Below are 19362 nucleotides of genomic sequence, written 5' to 3'. Positions count from 1 at the left end.
TTTTGCAACTGACTTCTATTATATAACATTAAAAAAAATATTCATTTCAATCATTGATAACAATTTTTAACATTTAATTTTATTTTAATTACATCATCTGCTTGATCTAGAGACTTTTTAAAAATGCTTTCCAATGACTCAACATTAATGAATATTTCATTTGGATTAATAAAAATTATATATCAATGAGCTTATTTTTTTAGATTTACTTTTAAACAATTTTATTTTATTGTTAAAGCCAATAATAATTTTTTTTTCTGAGTTTGATAATTTTAATTATAACCATTAATTAAATTAATAAATGATTAATTGCATTATCATTGCTTTAGTTCTCAATAAAACATCAACAAATATAAGATTAAAAAAAAAAAAAAAATGGTGTAAGCAAGTGTTGTTTATTTTCTAAGGTAAAGTTCCTCCTGGATAAAGAGAATGCCACCATGCCATCGTCCTCCAGTTAGTTACTGGATCTAAAATGATGATATTTTCTTCAGCGCATCCAGAAGGTGTAGCCTTTCCAGTTAGGCGGCTATTAAAGACCAGTTTAACCCGATGATGGCGCATTGTCTGACTTACTTTAACAACCACTTGAGTCAATACTTGTCCCATGACAATTGGCACCGATGTAAAATTTTGGCAAAAGATTTCAAATACAGAACAACCACTTTCAGGATTGTGAAACAGGTCATTGTAACCGTTTAAGAGATCAAAGTTTTTCTTGGAATAACACAGTTTATTAACAGCGAAAGATGATGGCTCACTGTTGAATTTGAAGCAAAAGCTCCAACTCTTTTTGTCTGGCATAGCTTTGTGCCACTGGAGAATACAGCGTTGTCCGATTAGTTTCCTTGGAATTTCATCCATTGTGTTTTTACTATTCTTACTGGATAGAGGTGGATACATATGATGGAGGGATCGGATAACACGTGCTCTTAATCCATGTACTCTTTCTAAATGAGAAGGCATGAGACTTGTCGGGAGCTGAGACAGTTCATGATAATACCTACAACAGAAAGAGTGAACACAAATTAGAAAAGAAAAAAAAAAAAAAGCAACATTTCGTTTTAATGAATTTTTTTATACAATATGAAAATTCAAATATATACTTATAATAGGCATTCATATAAAACAACTCCAAGAAAATGTAAAGAATTAAATGAATTCTTTAATATTTCTCTCTCTAATTACAAATATTAATAATTATTTTTATATCTACATACACTAGTGTTTCATGCTTTCACAATCATCAGTACAGGAAATGATAATTAAAGAAAATTTAACACCTATAAATGCCAACTGAGGGCACAACAATGAGCAGTCAGAGTGTTCAAACAACTGGAAGTTATGAAAGTGCATAACACTAGTTGATAGCATATATATATATATATATATATATATATATATATATATATATATATATGATTATTTATTATAATAATAATTATTAAATACCTACAGACACTAGTGTTTCATCCTTTCAGGAATCATCAGTGCAGTGTATCACGATTAACACCAGTGGATAGACTCAAACCCAGCAACAGAAGCCATCTTTGGCTTCATTAGCAAGGACCTAATCCATTCAGCCACTGAATTATATAATTAAGTAAATTACAAAACTTATGACATAAATAATACATTAAATTTTATAATCATACTTTGAAAATCAACAAACACACACACAGAGTAATTAATGAAAGTATATGGCAATTAAGTTACACGGAATCTTCTATTTTTATCGCGTAGGGAATCACGGAAGATTCTATTAGCTTAATTGTTATATATTTTCAATACCTAGCTTTACTCATGTATTGAGCACTTCTGAAGAAAATACTGAAAATTGAAACATAAAATATTTTATTCCCTTATTACATTTTATGTAGATACATGAAGTACTTATGTAATTTTTAGGTTGTTATTTCAGAGGTAAAGTAACTAGTGAAGTATAATGAGGTTAATGCAAAAATGTGTTCAATACCGAAAGAAAACAAGGTATATTTATTTGTTTTTACATTAAAAAAAAAGGCCAAGTACAATTTTGAAGGCCAAACTGCTTCAAAAGAGGCTAAATTCACGAAATTTGGCTTTAAAATCTGGCAACCCTTCAGTAAAACGTTACGTACAAAAAGGGAACATTTGAAAGAAACAGGTTAAAAAATGAATATTGTCTGCCAAGAGGTGCTGGACTGAAGGAGTAAATTAAAGCTCGTCTCTTACAATATAATTTTATTATTTGGATTGAACTATGTAGCATAATATTACTATTCCAGTATTTATTAGTATTTAATGGATATTATTTTCATAGAATTGTTAATAAACTCATATTTGTTGCAGGTTATTGTTTTTTTAAACAACTAATTTTTTGTGCTATCCAGAAAAATATCAGCTTTATGAAAACATATTTGTTGATTAAATATATTTTTCATTCTGTGATTTGATTGATTGATTGGTTTTACAGCATATCAACCTATGTGGTCATTTAATGCCGGAGTCCTTTTTTTTTTTTTTTAAACTTTTTTTTTATTTGGGGGGGGGGGATGACTTTTTCAGCCTTTCCTCCCTTTTTTTATGAAATTGAACTAAGAAATTAAATGTTGTATTTATACATGGATGTGTATATTTGGGTGACTTTAAATTTCCTTAAATTTTCTTATATAAATTTACTTTCCTTAGGTATGCTAGAATATTTGCTGAGTTGACCTTTTCAAAAAGGTCTTCCATATTGCTTTCTGTATAATATAATTTTCTAGTTGGGGCAAGGTCATCACACCCAACTAGGATATGTTTTACTGTGAGTGTCTCCTGGCATGAGATGCACTCTGGCGCCGATTCTCCATTTAGTATATAAGAATGAGTAAAGTTGGTGTGTCCTATGCGCAGCCGAGTCAGTATCACATCTTCTCGGCGTGATCTCTTGATGTCCGGACATCGTTCCTTAAGTTCAGGTTTGATTGAGTATAATTTATTGCCCTCTTGCTGACTCCACCGCAGTTGCCATTTTTCCTGTATGTATGCTTTTATCTGGGGTCTAAGATCAGTATGCGGAATCTTAAAATTGTCAGTTGGAAGGTGAGAAGATCTTTTTGCAGCTGTATCTGCCCTGTCATTGCCTTTGATCCCCACATGGCTGGGGATCCAGACAAGAATAATGTTTTTAGTAGTTGAAAGGATATTGATTTTTTTCTATTAATTTTGTTGTTAGTGGGTTTTCTTGTTTTTGATTTTGTATAGATAATAGGACTGATAGAGAATCTGTGAGAATGATGAAGTTTTTGGTGGTTTCCTCTGAAATTATGTTGAGTGCTAGATCGATAGCTATAGTCTCTGCAGTGAATATAGATGCTTCATTTTGAAGATTTCTCTTCATTGTGGTTTTATGGTACGTTGCTGCACATCCAGTGTGATTGTTGCTTTTAGACCCGTCTGTGTAGATAAAGGTGTAGTCTGAATATTGTAATTTTAAATGTTGAAGTTCGTCGTGGTATTCAATAGGATTTGTGGTAGATTTGGACTTTTTGTTTAGGTTCAGTTTTATTTCTACTTGTTTCATGGTCCATGGGGGTGTTTTAGGCAGTATGAAGTTGTGAATGCTGGAGATTGGAATTTTCGATTCTTCAATGCTTTCCTTCATTCGGAGCCCGAAAGTTTTGATAGTTTTTCTTCTCATGTTAAAGAGTTCTTCATATTTAGGATAGAAGGTACATTGGTATGCAGGGTTGTTTGGGCAAGACTTCAGTTTCAGTAAATATTGAAGGGCTAACTTTTCTCGCCTTAGATCTAGTGGGGGTTCGTGTGCTTCCGTGTATAGACTGTTCACGGGGGAAGTTCTGTATGCTCCTAGGGCCAATCTTAGGCCAGTATGGTGAATAGGGTCTAGGCTTTTTATATATGATGTTCGGGTTGATCCATATATGAAACAACCGTAGTCTAGCTTTGAGCGGACTAGTGCTCTGTAAAGTTTAAGGAGTGTTTCCCTGTCTGCACCCCAATCGGTATGTGCTACCACTCTCAAAAGATTTACAGCTTTGTTACATTTTTTTTTCAGATAGTTTATGTGTGGGATGAATGTTAACTTTTTGTCAAATAAAATCCCTAAGAATTTGTACTGGTCAGTAACTGGTATGGGCATTCCTTCCATGGTTAGGACAGGATCATTATGCATGTTCTTTAGTTTGCAGAAATGCATGCATTTCGTTTTTCTTTTGGAAAATCTAAATCCATTCTCTTCCGTCCATCTCATTACTTTGTTTAAGCACAATTGAAGCTTCCTTTCTATTATAGATATATATCTAGATCTACAGCATATTAGGAAGTCATCCACATATAGGGAGCAGTCTACCCCAGGGTTAAGGTTTTTTACAATGTTGTTAATTCGGATACTGAACAGGGTCACTGACAGTATACTCCCTTGAGGTACTCCATTCTCTTGTTCTTTCAAGTCCGAGAGAGCTGTGCCAACCTTTATTCTGAAGCATCTATTTTTTAAAAAATTTTCAATAAAAATTGGCATTCTGCCTTTTAGTCCAAGCGCCTTCAGATCCCTTGTAACACCGTACTTCCACACAGTATCGTAGGCTTTTTCCATGTCAAAAAACACTGCTGTTAAATGTTCCTTCCTTACAAAGGCTTCTCTGATGAAGGTTTCAAGTTTGACTATGTGGTCTATTGAACTTCGGTTTTTCCTGAATCCTGTTTGAAATTCTGTAATAAGATACTCTGTTTCCAGGAACCAGATTAGTCTTTTGTTTATAATCCTTTCCATGGTCTTACAAATGCAGCTTGTTAGAGCTATTGGCCTGAAATTCAATGGATCTGAGACGTTACTTGATTGGGATTGGATGTTTGAGTTTTCAGATTTTGGGATTGGTATTATTGTGGCCTCTTTCCAGGTCTCGGGTACGTTTCCACTGGACCATATAATATTGAAAATTTCAAGTAGGTATTTCATTGAGGTTTCTGGAAGTTTTTTGAGGATTTCATATGGAATTTGATCGGGCCCTGTAGCTGTGTCATGGGATTTGGTTAGCGATTCTTTTAATTCAGGCAAGGTAAGAGGTTGGTTGTATTTTTCAGTATTTTGTGATTTAAATAGAATTTTCTTTTTCTCTTCCTTTTCTCTAATCTTTTTGAATTTCTCTGTTTGTCTGTCACATGATGAAATTTTTGATAAATTATCTGCCAGGTTATTGGAAATGTCTTTTTGATCGGTGTATATTTTGTTGCCTTTAGAGATGTGGGATATTGGTGTACTACTACATTTTCCTTCTATTTTCCTCATCATGTTCCAAACTGTTTTCGCCTTGGTATTCACATTAATTTTGGATATATAATTTCTCCAAGTTGTTCTTTTGGATTCCTTTATGATTCGTCTGGCTTTTGCTCTGTTATTTTTGAAGAAATCCAGATTTTCGCTTGTTGGATACTTTTCGAATTTTCTCAAGGCAGCTCATCGAGCTCTGATGGCTTTTCTGCATTCTTTTGTGAACCAAGGTTTGTTGTGATTGTTGGTTTTGGTTGTTTTCGGTATGATATTATTTGCTATGTTTGTCAGTGTTTTAATGAAGTAGTTCAAATGGTCATCTTCATCATTCTTTTCGATAATTAATTGGTTTTTGCACTGTTCCTGGAAGTCTTCCCAATCCGCTTTATGTAGGTTCCATTTGGGTGTTTTTTGTTCAGTGCTAGTACTTAGACTTTCCAGGATGATTGGGAAATGATCACTCCCACAGGTGTCATTGTGTACTTTCCAGTCATAGTCCATATATATGGAAGGATCACATAAGGTAAGGTCAATGGCGGTGAAAGTACCTGTTGCTGGATACATATAGGTGTAGTTTTGATTATTAAGGAGGCATAGATTATTTTTATTTATTATGTTTTCTATTTCTTTTCCTTTTTTATTTGTTTCTTTACTTCCCCATATTACATTGTGACTGTTGAGATCTCCTAGTAGAAAAAAGGGTTTAGGGAGTTGTTTTATTAATTGAGTTATCTCAGTTTCGTTGATTGTATCTTTTGGAGGGATGTATATTGAGCAAAGTGTTATAGTTCTATGTAGAGTCACTGAAACTGCAATTGCTTGCAAGTTTGTGTTTATATTTATTTGTCTTTGAGGGACTTCATTCTTCACGAGTATTGATGTGCCTCCAGAAGCTCTGTCCGTATCTTTATTTATGTAGTTGTAAGATGTGTAGTGTTTTATGTTGATGGTATTATTTTCTTTTAGAAAGGTCTCCTGTAGACAGACAAGTGCTGGGCTCATATTTGTTATTAATAATGTGAGTTCATTTTGGTTTGCTTTTATCCCTCTGATATTCCATTGTAATATTTTGTTCATCATTTGGAATTGTGTTCAACTTCCATCGTCTCCAATCCTTCAAATCTATTTTCTGTCGGAGTCCCTGTTCGAGATATAGATCGGGATCTTTCTTTTCCTGTTTTTGTTTGTTTTTGTTTTTTTGTCTGGGGGGATTTTTGATTCTTTTCTGGCTTGTGATGTGTTTGATGGTTGTTCGGTTGTTTTTGTAGAAATGGTTTGTGGTTTTGTTTCTTTTTGTGGTTCAGTAGTGTCTTTACTTAATATTATCCTTGGATTGGTTGCAGACATTGCACTATTCATTTTCCTCATTTCTTCTAATAGTTCTTTCATTTCCTTTATTAGTTTGCTTAGGACATCAATTTTCTTGTCAGTTGTATCCGTTACATGTATATGACCATTTTGATTGTTGATTGGATTAGTTTTTTTGTTGCATCTGCATATGTTTTAGTTTTGATGATTTTCCTGGCCTCTGGGTAGGATATATTTTTTATATGTTTTAGTTTGGTCACTTCTTTTTCTCTTTTCCATATTTCGCAATATCTAGAGCCAGTGCCATGGTTTCCCAGGCAGTTGGCACACTTGAAATCTTTTCTGCAGTCAATGTGTGGGCCACTTTCTCCACATCTTCCACACACTGGTAATCGTGTGCACCGATCTTGATGGTGTCCAAACTTCTGGCACTTGAAGCATTGGAGGGGGTTTGGAATATAAATTTCTACATTTATTTTCATATATCCAACTTTCACTTCTTTGGGTATGGTGAGGGAATCAAAAGTTAGTATATATGTATTGGTATCGATTTTCTCACTGTTTTTTTTTTATTTGAACTCTGCGAACATCTAACACATTCTGTTTCTGTAAGTTTGTCCTGATTTCCTCCAAGGGACAAAGTGCAAGTTCGTGGCTTTTCACTCCTCCTTTGCAGGTATTTAGGGTTGGATGTCTGTAGCATTTGACTTTGATGTTTTCAAATAATTTTAGTTTCAATATTTCTTTAGTTTGTTCTTCGTTATGGGTTTCTATTAGTAGGCTGCCGTTAAATTGTTTTTTAATAGACTTTGGTTTTAGAGTTTTAATATTTTTTCAATTTTAAAAGGTGATAGTTTGCTCAAAGGAGTTTCCTCCATTGATTCTATTACTACGAATGTTGAGTTCCTTGGTTTTATCGTCTCTTCGTCAGAGCTACTGATGTCAGAGACATCAGAGTGGGTTCTCTTTGGGTGGTTGGGTGGTTTTTGGGAGGAATAAGCCATATATTTTGTTTTCTTTTTTCGTCATCTTTGTTCCCCACCCACCTCGGAGTCCTATTTGGGAAGAGCCTGGGGGGAAACCCATTCGCCCAGCCTCTACAGGGATACAATGATGATATAACCGACTTTGGTGGTATCATAATGATTATCTGTTCTCTCTTGATATTGCTATGGGATCTGTAGTAATCCTGAGGGGTTTACAGCCTCGTCATCGATATTCACACCTAATCGATTGACCCTCAGCCACCGCTTTCCATCATATATTAGGGAGTAGGGTTATTTGTGGGAGAGGGGGGGATGTGTTGTATTAGTAGTGAGTTTTTGGAATGGGCAATATATGGTGGGGCTTGGCGTGACTGGCCGATTGGTCGGATCGGGCCTCTCCGACCGCCCGTCTAATCGAAGTAAGGGCCAAAGTAATGTGTTGCGGTGCCTAAACTTCTATGTATCCTGGTTTAGGTTCGCTCAATCACCAGGATCACGTCCTAAGACTTTACGGGTAGCAACTCACGGCTAACTGGTTGCCCCATTGAGGGATTTTTACCCTCTGCAGGGGGGCAGTCGGTTTGTTCTCATGCCCTACCGACAGGGCAAAAAAATAAATAAATAAATAAATAGATAATTTAATAGAATATATTTGTTTTCTTTTTCTTTCTTTTTTTGTTGTTTCTTTTCCTTTTTAAAATCTGTTTCTATTTAACCCATAGTTGGGACCCTAACAGGTACTACCACTTCGGGTCAGGGTGGACCTGGGAGCAATGGCAATTAAGAGGTGGCTCCACACTCCCCAAGCCCGTAAGCCGGACCTCACCATCGGATGTAGTTTAAGGTCATATCCAGGACCGGGAGTAAGGTAGGAAAAAATAGAATAAAAAGGGGAGGGAGATAGGCTGTTGTTTTTGTTTTTGGTTTTGCAGAACATAATTAAGTTTTACAAAAAAGATCAGAAAACAAAAAAAACGTCAATGTAGGTGCATTTCGTCTCAGGAAGCCACAGGGCAGCCTGATCTGGTAGCACCAGTCATTCTGTGGAATTTCCACAGGTCTTGCTTGTAACTAAATGATTCAATATATTACAAAACTTGAGATAAAAATTTTAATCTTATGCTCCAAAAAATCAACACTTAACAACGTTTATCCAAATTTATGTGCATTTCAAAAAAATCATTTTACATGAAAGTAAAACTAGACAAACTTTTATGCTTTTCTTCATCAGCATATCAACTATCAATTCCAATTCAGATAATATGTATTCGCTATCAGTTCAAAAACAAAACAATGATCGAACAGATTGGCCAAATACAACATTTTTCAATAATGAGGATGGGGACATTCACCCACTATCTCATACATTCCAACCAAGAGATCTTTTTAAGATTCTAACTGTTCTTTTCAGTGCAATTGTTTGAATCTCTCTCACACTTGATTCATCGGGTATATTTGCCAGGTAGTTTTCAAAATTCTTTTTCACGAGTTCAGTTTCTCCTATAATTACTAAAATGATGGAGATCTTGCTAAGATTCCAGTATCTTTTTATGTTGTACATAAAACCTTGGTATTTTTATTTTATTTTTTCCCCCTCTTAGCTTTGTTTAACCCAGCATCATTGAGGAGACTAACTTCTACTAAGGTTGCTTCTTTCTCCTTGCCTCATATCCTTATGTCAGGTTTAATATGTTCATTTTAAGGTATATATGTTTATATGCGTGTGTGTTGTATTTCAAGTTATTTGTTACATGTTGTGGTAGCTATATATATAAATTTGTATTCCTGTCTGTCTGTCTGTTTATTTGTTTGTTCACAATTTGATTAACATATATAAAACACCTATTATTTTATTATTTTATTCATTCGTATAGTATGATTCTTGAAAAATATACAATTAAGAGGTGATCTCATTTGCATATCACATTAAGGAAAGTCGATTTTATTAAATAGTGGTAGATTAGTTATTGTTTATAGTCAGAGAATTGTTTTAAGTGTTCTATTTAAGTTATTTAAATTTGATTTATATCAATAACATATTTAATTTAATTTATTTTTACCAACATGGACTTTTTTATAAACCGATTTTGAGTATGTGAACCAACATTTTTTTTTAATCTAAAAATAATTCACACAAACTTTAAAGCATTATTTTTGGAATTAGTTTAAATAAAATAATTTCCAACATGATTTTGCAATTAATGTTGTGGTCCAGTGGATTTTTATTTAACTGCTAATTTTTTTTAATAACACAATAAGTCATAACTCATCAATTTTATAACATAAAACCGTGTATTTCGGTTAACACAAATTCTAATTAGGTATTTTTGAAACTGAATTATTTAGTTTGTTTTTGTTGCAACAGACCATAACAACAAATCTTTCTAGACTGAGGCAGCATTAAAAAAATTTGCTTAAACTGGTAAAAAGTGCTCAACATCCTAAAAATAGCTTCTCTTCATATCCCTTCTGCTGAAATATCTGGTGGAGAGTTTGTCACATACTTCTTTTTGAGGTGGGGGTGATTCCATTTTCGTGTTTGCATTCGTGTTTTTACTTTTTGAAATTTTTGTTGGGGTAACAATGGAGTTGACATAATAATGAAAACTGCTCGCTATCCTTAGTATAGCAGGTGTGTCCAAACCGAACATCATGTCGACCCTGGCAATGTTGGGTATGCATGCTAATATATAAATAAATTTCAAGTGTCATTATATGTCTGAGATGATACAAGTTTTAGGATTTAATGCCAAATCCTATGAAACCAACAGTTTCATTAGACACTTACCAACATTAGAATAAACGATTAGAATCTTAAAAATATTTTTCAGTTGGAATGCATGAGATAGTGAATGAATGTCTGGCATCTAGTAGGATTTTACATCCCCAGTTTAAACAAAATAAGAAAATTTAAAAATCCATAGCCTAATCTATTATATCTATGAAATGTCTTGATATCATACTTTTAGTTTCATCAATAGGATTTTGACCCAAGAAAACTGGCAGAATATTGTGAAACTTTGTTTGGAAGTTGAACAGAGTTCCTTTGTTGCCTACAATACTTTGCTTGCAGAACATCATTAAAACAATTAGCTGATTATGACATTTTTTTTTCATTTTCATATTCTTAAAACTCAGTATCATTGTTCATCTGAAACAATGGAAAAGGTACATGTTCATAATAAGAATAAAAATCTAAAGTTGCAAAATCGAATTTCCATTAAAAACCAAGGGTATCTATTTAATTTTTAATTTCAATTAAAAGCAATGTTTACTTAATTATCATATGTCAATTAGTAACATATTACTGCATTATTACATAAAACATGTACTTTCATGATCCATTATTTTGCTATTATCTCTATATAAATAAAATGAACTCATTTTTCCCCCTCCGACTTTGATTAAAAATCAAGACATTACATGCAAATGTAATGCATACAGACTGTAGCACATTATCTGAGGTTTGCTAAAAGCCTATTACCTCTACAGTTCCTCGACAATGGTACATTCCTATATTTTTTTCCGGTGAGAGTTCACTGCCAAAATCGCTTAGATCCAATGGAAGTTGCAAAATATTTTCTCTGTTAGATTCCTCCTTTCCCCTCTCCCCATTTACACTGCAGCGGATGCGTTCACAAGGAACAGTACGAAGAAACACACCGGTTTGGAATCGTACAAGGTTACTTATGCCATTTAAAAAAATTTTTTTTTTTTTAAATCTTTTTTCCCTGATTTATGCTTTCTGTTTTTTCCATAATAAAATAGAAATAAAAAAAATTATATAAAAAAAAAAAACGAGAAAATGCGATTAATATTATTGTTTTCTTTTTGCTATTTTTTTGTCAATGTAAGACGCAATCTGCGAGACTAACCGGATTTTACTTCCGGTTTTAACGACTCTAACCGTGAAATCTTACTATGACCTTTATTTATTAGTACTTGCAACTCAACATTTATTTATACACAACGATTACAACGCAACGATATTGTGAATTTACTTGCATTACACTTAAATTAAAATTAAAGCAAATAAATTCATTTAGAATTCGAGTGACTACTGAAACTAAACCAAAACAAACCACTGTGGAATTGATATTTGACCTAATTCACTTTTTAGTTAATTCATCACTTTTTTTTTTTTTTTTTTGGCACTTTCGTCTCAATGATTCCAGTTCGAGCCCCCCCCCCCCACACACACACACACTTTTTATGGATTTTTCAAACACACGGGCACTGCCGGACCGTTCGTATTGCATCACGTTCATTTTTTTTTTAATTGTTTTTTTTTTTCACACAATTTTTTTTAAATAGTTATAACATTGTTTGTTTTTATAATATTTAAACAGGGTTATGACTTCATTTTGTTTTCATTTTATCAAACCCAAACCACACACACCTCTAAAAACCAGGGCAACACTGGGTACCCCCCAGCTAGTTATTTTTAAAATGTAACTTAAACAAGGAAAGTAACTCAATTTGAAATGTACCATTACATAACACATATACTTTAACGATTTCACGATCTATTAATCCACAATTATGTATAATTAAACAAAGGAAGTAACTCATAGTTTGGCATTCTGGTTATTATTTAAGTATGACTTGTAATTGTTTTCCCAAACTATTTTCATTAATACTTTTCTACTTTATCATATTTTGTAGTTTTGGAATATTTTACTAATTTCAATATGACAATTAAGTAAATACTATTAGTTTTGATTGAAATTCAATATTTTTATTTTCGTTCTTATTCCAAAAAACTCTGGAAAACCACAGAAAACATTCAAGATGTTGATAAACTTAGATTTCATCCCAATTATAGAAATGATTATAGTGCAGCGACTAAATTTGAAATCAATCCGTTAAATTTCAGTCATTTTATACACATTTAAACTTCCAGCATTAGGTGGAAATTCAGAAACAAATTTTTTTTTCAATTATAAATTATATAAAAAAATTGCCTACAATGTTTTCTCTCCTATGTGTGTGTGCATATATATATATACATATATATATATATATATATATATATATATATATATATATAAGTGAAGCAGGTCTTTTTTTTTAAGTTTATCATTGATAGTTTCATCTTACAAAATTAATATATTATATTAATATTTGATTCTGACTAGGAAGTCAATTATCTTTTCTTCACTATTGAAAATTGAAATTCCAATCAAGGATATTATTCATGCTGACTAAAATAAAATGGACTTATAAGAAATATTGAAAAAAATAAAATTTGATAATTTATAAGTTTAATCATCAAGTGTTCAAGCAAAGAATATATATATATATATATATATATATATATATATATATATATATATATATACACACACACACACACACACACACACACACACACACACACACACACAAGTAATAGATAGCACAATATTGCAGAATTAAATTCACAATATTTTATTCAAAACAAGGAATATGAGAAAAATTCCTTATTCCATGGAGTTTTAAAGATAGGCTCTTCTCCTCAGAGGAAAAAATGTTAGCAAAAGGAATAAATATATATGTGAATTTTCAGAACTATGGATTAATGGTTATATATATATATATATTCCTTGCTTGAACACTTTATGGTTAAACTTGGAAATTATCCAATTTTATTTCTTGCAATAATGCTCTATATAGAGCCTCTTATCATTATATGATAATATAAGACATTTATCTTTATATTATCCATATATGTATCTATATTGTTTTACCAGTATTTTTATGATTCATGTTCTGATGAACTACATGCCCTTGTATGTATATATTCCCGACAAACTCGACAAGCAGCAAAATCCCACCCCTACACAGAGATCCGCAGATGCCAGAAAGCCTTCTACTCTAATAGTTTCTTCTTCAGAACTGCTAGACTTTGGAATTCCCTTCCAGGTTCCTTCTTCCCCGACTGTACTGACATGCAGAAGTTTCAGTGTAATGTAAAGACATCTTGCTGCTCAACTCCCTATATAGTGTCCCTGCAATTATATCCCAGATAATAGCCCCCTATATCAAAGTGGCACTGTGCCTTGTTTGGGGTGAAAATGCAATTTAAAGTTATATTATATATATATATATATATATATATATACTAGCAAAAGTACCAGTCGTTGACTGGGTTCAAAAACAGCCTACAGAAAATGGACTCTGATTTATTAAAGTATGATAGGTTATGAAAAGGAACGGTTGTAAAGAGATAGCTTCGAATTTGGGGGTATCGAAACCAAAGTAAAATATAATGAAAGTAAAAATAAAATAGATAAACCCCATAATTTATACCTGTTCACACTGAAACACTTATCACAATATTCTGTGGATCTATATAAAAAAAACCTTGTTAAACTTTGTGACATATTTCCATTCTATGGAGGTCAGGTGCGAACGAACACCCCATAATTTTATTATACCATATTTCTTCAAACTGAAACATAATTATCAAAGTATATTTACGCAGACAGATATGAAAAGTCTTTATTAAAGTTTGTGCCTATTTCCATTCTATGGAGGCCAGGCGCGATCGCAGACCCCATAATTTTATTATACCATCCCTATTTAAGTTAAAACATACTTATCAAAGTATTCTTATGTACATTTATATCAAAAACACTTGTAAACGTTTTTTTTTTTTAATTTTTAAATTTTTTATTTCCATATTTTGTGGACCAGGCGCGAATGCAAACCCCACAATTTTAATGAACCATCGTTCTGCCAGATCAAACATACCCATTCCTGTGTCTCAATGCATCTTCTATAATTATATGTAATCAGTTTTTTAAAATAGTCGACCATATAGGAGTCTATTCATGACCACACACAGACACACACAGACATTCTGCTTTATATTATAGATATATATATATATATATACTCTTCAGAATAAAATTATCTAACAATCAACTGGTATGGAAACCTGTGATTATAAGTCTTACAAAATAAAAAAAAATATAAAAATTTGTTTTACCGGACTCATAAACAAATAAAATTTATCCAGGAAAATGCCTAATTTGGACTATTACCTTGTGATGTGGATTACTCAAAATACAGATTAGATCATTTTACCACACTGCTATCAAAGATATTCCCTTCGGATTTTACCATGCAATTTGGATGTGAATTTTTATATCCTTTTCATTAACTTCCCTTACTATATGATATTTAAATATTTAAAAAACTTTTAATTATGATTTTCCATATCTCACTGACTTTAGCAAATAAAGTGTAAACCATTATAATTATTTGCTAATATATTCTCCTCTGAAGAGATGGTAGACATCGAAATTCTATAGGATAAGGAGTTATATTTCAAATGTATTCTTTGTCTTACATAGAATAATAAAAAATCTTTTGATTTGAAATTTAACCATTTCAGGTCATAAATTTTAAAATTTATATATATATATATATATATATATATATATATATATAAAAACAATTCCGTTCAGGTTATAATTTAATGATATGCAATTTATTTCAAATTTGGGGGACACACACACACATTATATATATATATATATATATATATATATATATATATATATATATATATATATTGATAATTATAAAGTTATATTTTATAGGTTTTATTGTTTACTTATACAAGTTAAAGACTTATATTCAAATAGCCCACTATAACCGAGCATTCAAGAAATTCTTGGTAGAAGACTGTATGGTGAGCCTCAAAAGTGGTGGATTGATTAGATTTCTTATATTAACAGCACAAAGATTGAAAAGAAAAAAGGAAGAACTGAGCATCCAGATTTTAATACCTTAATAATGATTTAAAATCAATATTATGTTTCTCTTAGTCTGTCCATTCCACTTGTTCTTGGCCACTACTGGGCCAATTTGGCTGAAATTTTGTATGGACCTTTGTTATAATAATGTGTAACAAATTAAGTATTATAGTATCTGTGCAATTCATAGATAAGGATTAGTTTTTAATGCAAAAATGAGCGCAAATTTAACCATATTAAGCCATCAATTTGGTATAAAGCATTAATTCTAAGACAATGGACTATACTTAATGCAGAGTTTGAATGTATGCATTTTTTTTTTATAAATTTCATGAGATTAAAAAGAAGTTATTTTTTATCTTGCTGTTTCGTAGAGTTCAGTTAATATTTATGTGTCAGACATTTTTATTATCATAATTAATCCAGAGAAGAAACTACACAGAATATTAGAATTCATAAAATGAAAAATTCAACAAGACATTCTTAGTTACATAATCTTCTGGACTTAAAAAATATATGCATTGAAAATTTTGGTTTGTATTTAGAATTTGATTTAATTAAAAAAAAAATAAATAAATAAATAAAATACAAGCAAATCTTTGATATGCGTACCTGTTATGCAATGAAGATGTCATATTGTAATGTTGTTCGGGAACCAACACATTATGGTCTCAGTCGCAAATAGACAAAGAATAGAAAAGAACTTCAACTCATTTTTTCTTTATAACCATGACATTTCCTCATTGATCACATGATCTCAGACGTTCTCCACGCTTCTTTTTTTTTTTTTTTTTTTTTTGCCAGCGACAACATTTTGCATGCATTTGCCATCCATGCTATGTTACACTATTTAAAAAATCACATGAATTGGCCATATAGTTTTTTTTTTAATTGAGAAAATCAAATTACATAACAAACGAGATGGGAGCTGCTATGTTATTTTAAAATAGCAACAACTCAATTCCATCACAGATTTTGTTTGTATTCAAACTAATTGCTTAAAAGCATAAAATTTTCATTTTCTTAATTAAAAAAAACTATTTCTATGATTTGGGGAATATGACATTTTCGTTCAGTGACGGGTATTCTTCTGTATTTTTTTTTTTTTTTTTTTTTTTAAGAATGAAGATTTTTTTCTTACCGATGATAAAGATGTCTCCAAAATGTCAGTGTGTGGATAGCAATATTGGCATATCTGCAAATGGAGGCAAATCGGCAGACATCTTCAGGAAAGATATACAATGATAAGATATACCAGACATCAGCAGGATAGACACATCCAGTTTCTGATCCTTTCAGATTTTTAGAGACATTCTTTGATGATCTACTTAACTGACGTGAATCTGACAAAAAAGAAAAAATTAATACTGATTATAAAAGCCAATTCAAAAGAGAAAGAAAGTTTGTCACTGCTATTTATAAATACTAGAAAAGAAATCTGATCTATGAGGGGCATTCCAAAAGTAATGCCTCTTATTTTTTTTTTATTTTACTTGAATGAACCAGAATGGATTGCAAATTGCATTGTTATGATGACTGAACTGATGAATTCATGACCTGAAATTTCATCTCTGTCACAGATATTGATGGGGTGAGACCAAGAAAGCAGCCCTTGTCATGGACGTGCATCAAAAGCAGAGATACATCATTGAATTCCTGGTGCATTGAAAATGGTGGTGACTACATAGAAAAATAAATTCTGCAGCACAAAATTTGCTTGTGTTAATGGTATTACTCCCACCTTTGTAGTTCTTTAACTTTTAGAATTAAATTATAATTCTACAACATTAATGTTCATCTTTTATGATCATGTAATATGAGCATATAGAAGGGATTGATCTTAAACTAGTATGCTTAAAGCATTCTTTAAGAATTAAGGATTATTTTGCCTAGAAAATTTAAACTTTCTCTAAGATAATTCATCAAATCATCATATCACATCATATTTATAATAATCTCAACTCCCTGCCTAGTATCCCTGCAAATTAAGTCCCAGATAGTAGCCTCCTAGTGGCATTGTGCCCTGATTGGGGTCAAAATGCAATAATAAAAATAATAATAATGATGAGAGCACTCATTTCATGAAAAATGACAAAAAAAAGTGACTTTTTTTTTTAACAAATCAATCAACTATTTAAAACAAAAGGCAAACTTTTATATCATAATAAAACGTATTATTTTGCTTACAACAATGAACTATTCATATACTACCCATTAAAATACTATTTACCAAAATGGTTATTTATTGTTACTTTACATCAAACGTCTACAAACAATTCTCACTTTTTTATAAAACTTACAATCAGCTTCTGATATTATATACAGAATTATCATTCTTGGTTTTATACACATGTACACACATATATAAAATGACAAGAACTATAAAAATTACAAAAAAACAGGCATAGACAACCTACCCAATTTTTGCTTAATCAACAAACAGCACTGAATAGTCATTATAACAGTTGTTTCAACAGACTACTGAGAAGTGAAGAGGCCATGCCAACATGACTATTGATACAGGCCTCATACCAAAAATGAGTGAAACAATACCCAAGTAAATACTAGAAAAATAAAAATAGTAGATCTGCTATCTCACTATGACCTATCAAACTCTTCATTAGCCTGGTTGCAGACAGCATCTATCAATACCTATTCTCTGAAGCATACTTGGAAAAAATTATCAGGGTGCAGGGGGAAGTGTTTAGGCACCAAGGACTAGTTATTAATCAATAAGACCATTCTTGAGGGCTCTAAGAAGAGACAAAGAAACCTAAGTATGGTGTGGATTTATTACCAAAAGGCATATGATAGTGTGCCCCACACATGGCTACTGCAGTGCTTAGCTTTATATAAAATCCATCCAGCTATAAAAGAGACTATAGCTGTACATATAAAAAATGTGGTTAACAACCATAACATTAAGCCACACTAATGAAACTGTAAAAATCCCTAACACAGAGGTCAGAAGAGGAATCTTTTAAGGAGATAGCCTATCTCCTTCACTCTTCTACCCCACGATAGACCTGTTAAGCAAACTACTAAATAAAAACCATAATGCCTACAATCTGAGCCAAGGCCTCCAACAAGATCCAAACAAAAGAGTCAACCACCTGGTCTTCATAGATGACCTCAAGCTGTACGCCAGCTCAGATGCTGACTTGACAACTCTTGCAAGTCGTACATATTTTCAAAAGATATTGGAATGAAGTTTGGTTTAGACAACTTAATCTAGTGCTTCATCAGAACAAGGAAGAAGGTCCAAACAGAAAACAGTTTGAAGATGCTGACATCAAGCTGTATGTTTTTCTTTGGACCTGACATCAAGGAACTAGAAGGGCATGTAAGATACAAATATTTGGGCATAGAAGAGAGAAATAATTAGCAGAGAATATATACGTTATGTAAGGAAAATCTCTATAACAGAATTTACATAAACAAAATCACTGCTATTAACCAACTAGCCATGCACGTGATAACATAGCTTTGGCATTGTTGACTGCCACAAAAGGACATAAACAGACTAGACACTAAAATGCAGAAAATGCTGACACTATACAGAATAATGACAAACCAGTGTCTGATAAGCTGTATCTGCCCATAGGAGCAGGTAGTATGGGTCTTTCAGAAATTGATCAGCAGCAGCATGCCACTATTGTGAGTACCAGGCAATATATGATGAGCTCCCAAAATCCAAACCTCAAAATGGTACACCAATACAATGAAATAAGAGCCAGCAGAACAACCTCCATCACAAAACTGGCCACATATTTTGATTAAGATTTACAAATCAGACCGAATCAGAAAACAAGTCTGCTACAGAAATAACGCAAAAAGAGCTGCCAAAAATACACCAAGAACTTCTATTGCAAAGAACTGGAAGAAGGAGTCAAATCAACACTGTGTCAAGTATTTTCTGTGCGAATTCAACCAAAGCTATATAGATAAGGAAGGCACTATAGACTGGCTAAAAAGAGGATCGCTCCAGTATGAGCAGGAGAGAATTATAATGGCTGCCTATGATCAAGGCTTAATGATCAAAGCTTTTAAGAAAATGAGTGGTCTC

At 32.2% G+C, this 19362-nt stretch overlaps 1 protein-coding gene across 1 annotated transcript in view; it reads right to left on the bottom strand.

Moving 5' to 3' along the window:
* Window positions 1-376: 376 nt before the first annotated feature.
* LOC145293186 (transmembrane protein 183-like) overlaps window positions 377-19362 on the bottom strand; it is an 84260-nt gene continuing 65274 nt past the window's right edge. The window contains exons 4-5 of the mRNA XM_080139678.1: window positions 16438-16639; window positions 377-1003 (exon numbers count right to left, since the gene is read on the bottom strand). Of these exons, the coding sequence (XP_079995804.1) occupies window positions 403-1003; window positions 16438-16639 (803 nt within the window). The 3' untranslated portion in view covers window positions 377-402. The remainder of the gene's footprint in view (window positions 1004-16437; window positions 16640-19362) is intronic.

The sequence above is a fragment of the Euprymna scolopes genome, chromosome 14, assembly GCF_053919585.1.
Source record: "Euprymna scolopes isolate OS-2025 chromosome 14, ASM5391958v1, whole genome shotgun sequence".
Taxonomy (NCBI): Eukaryota; Metazoa; Mollusca; class Cephalopoda; order Sepiida; family Sepiolidae; genus Euprymna; species Euprymna scolopes.
This window is presented reverse-complemented; position numbering and strand designations above follow the sequence as displayed.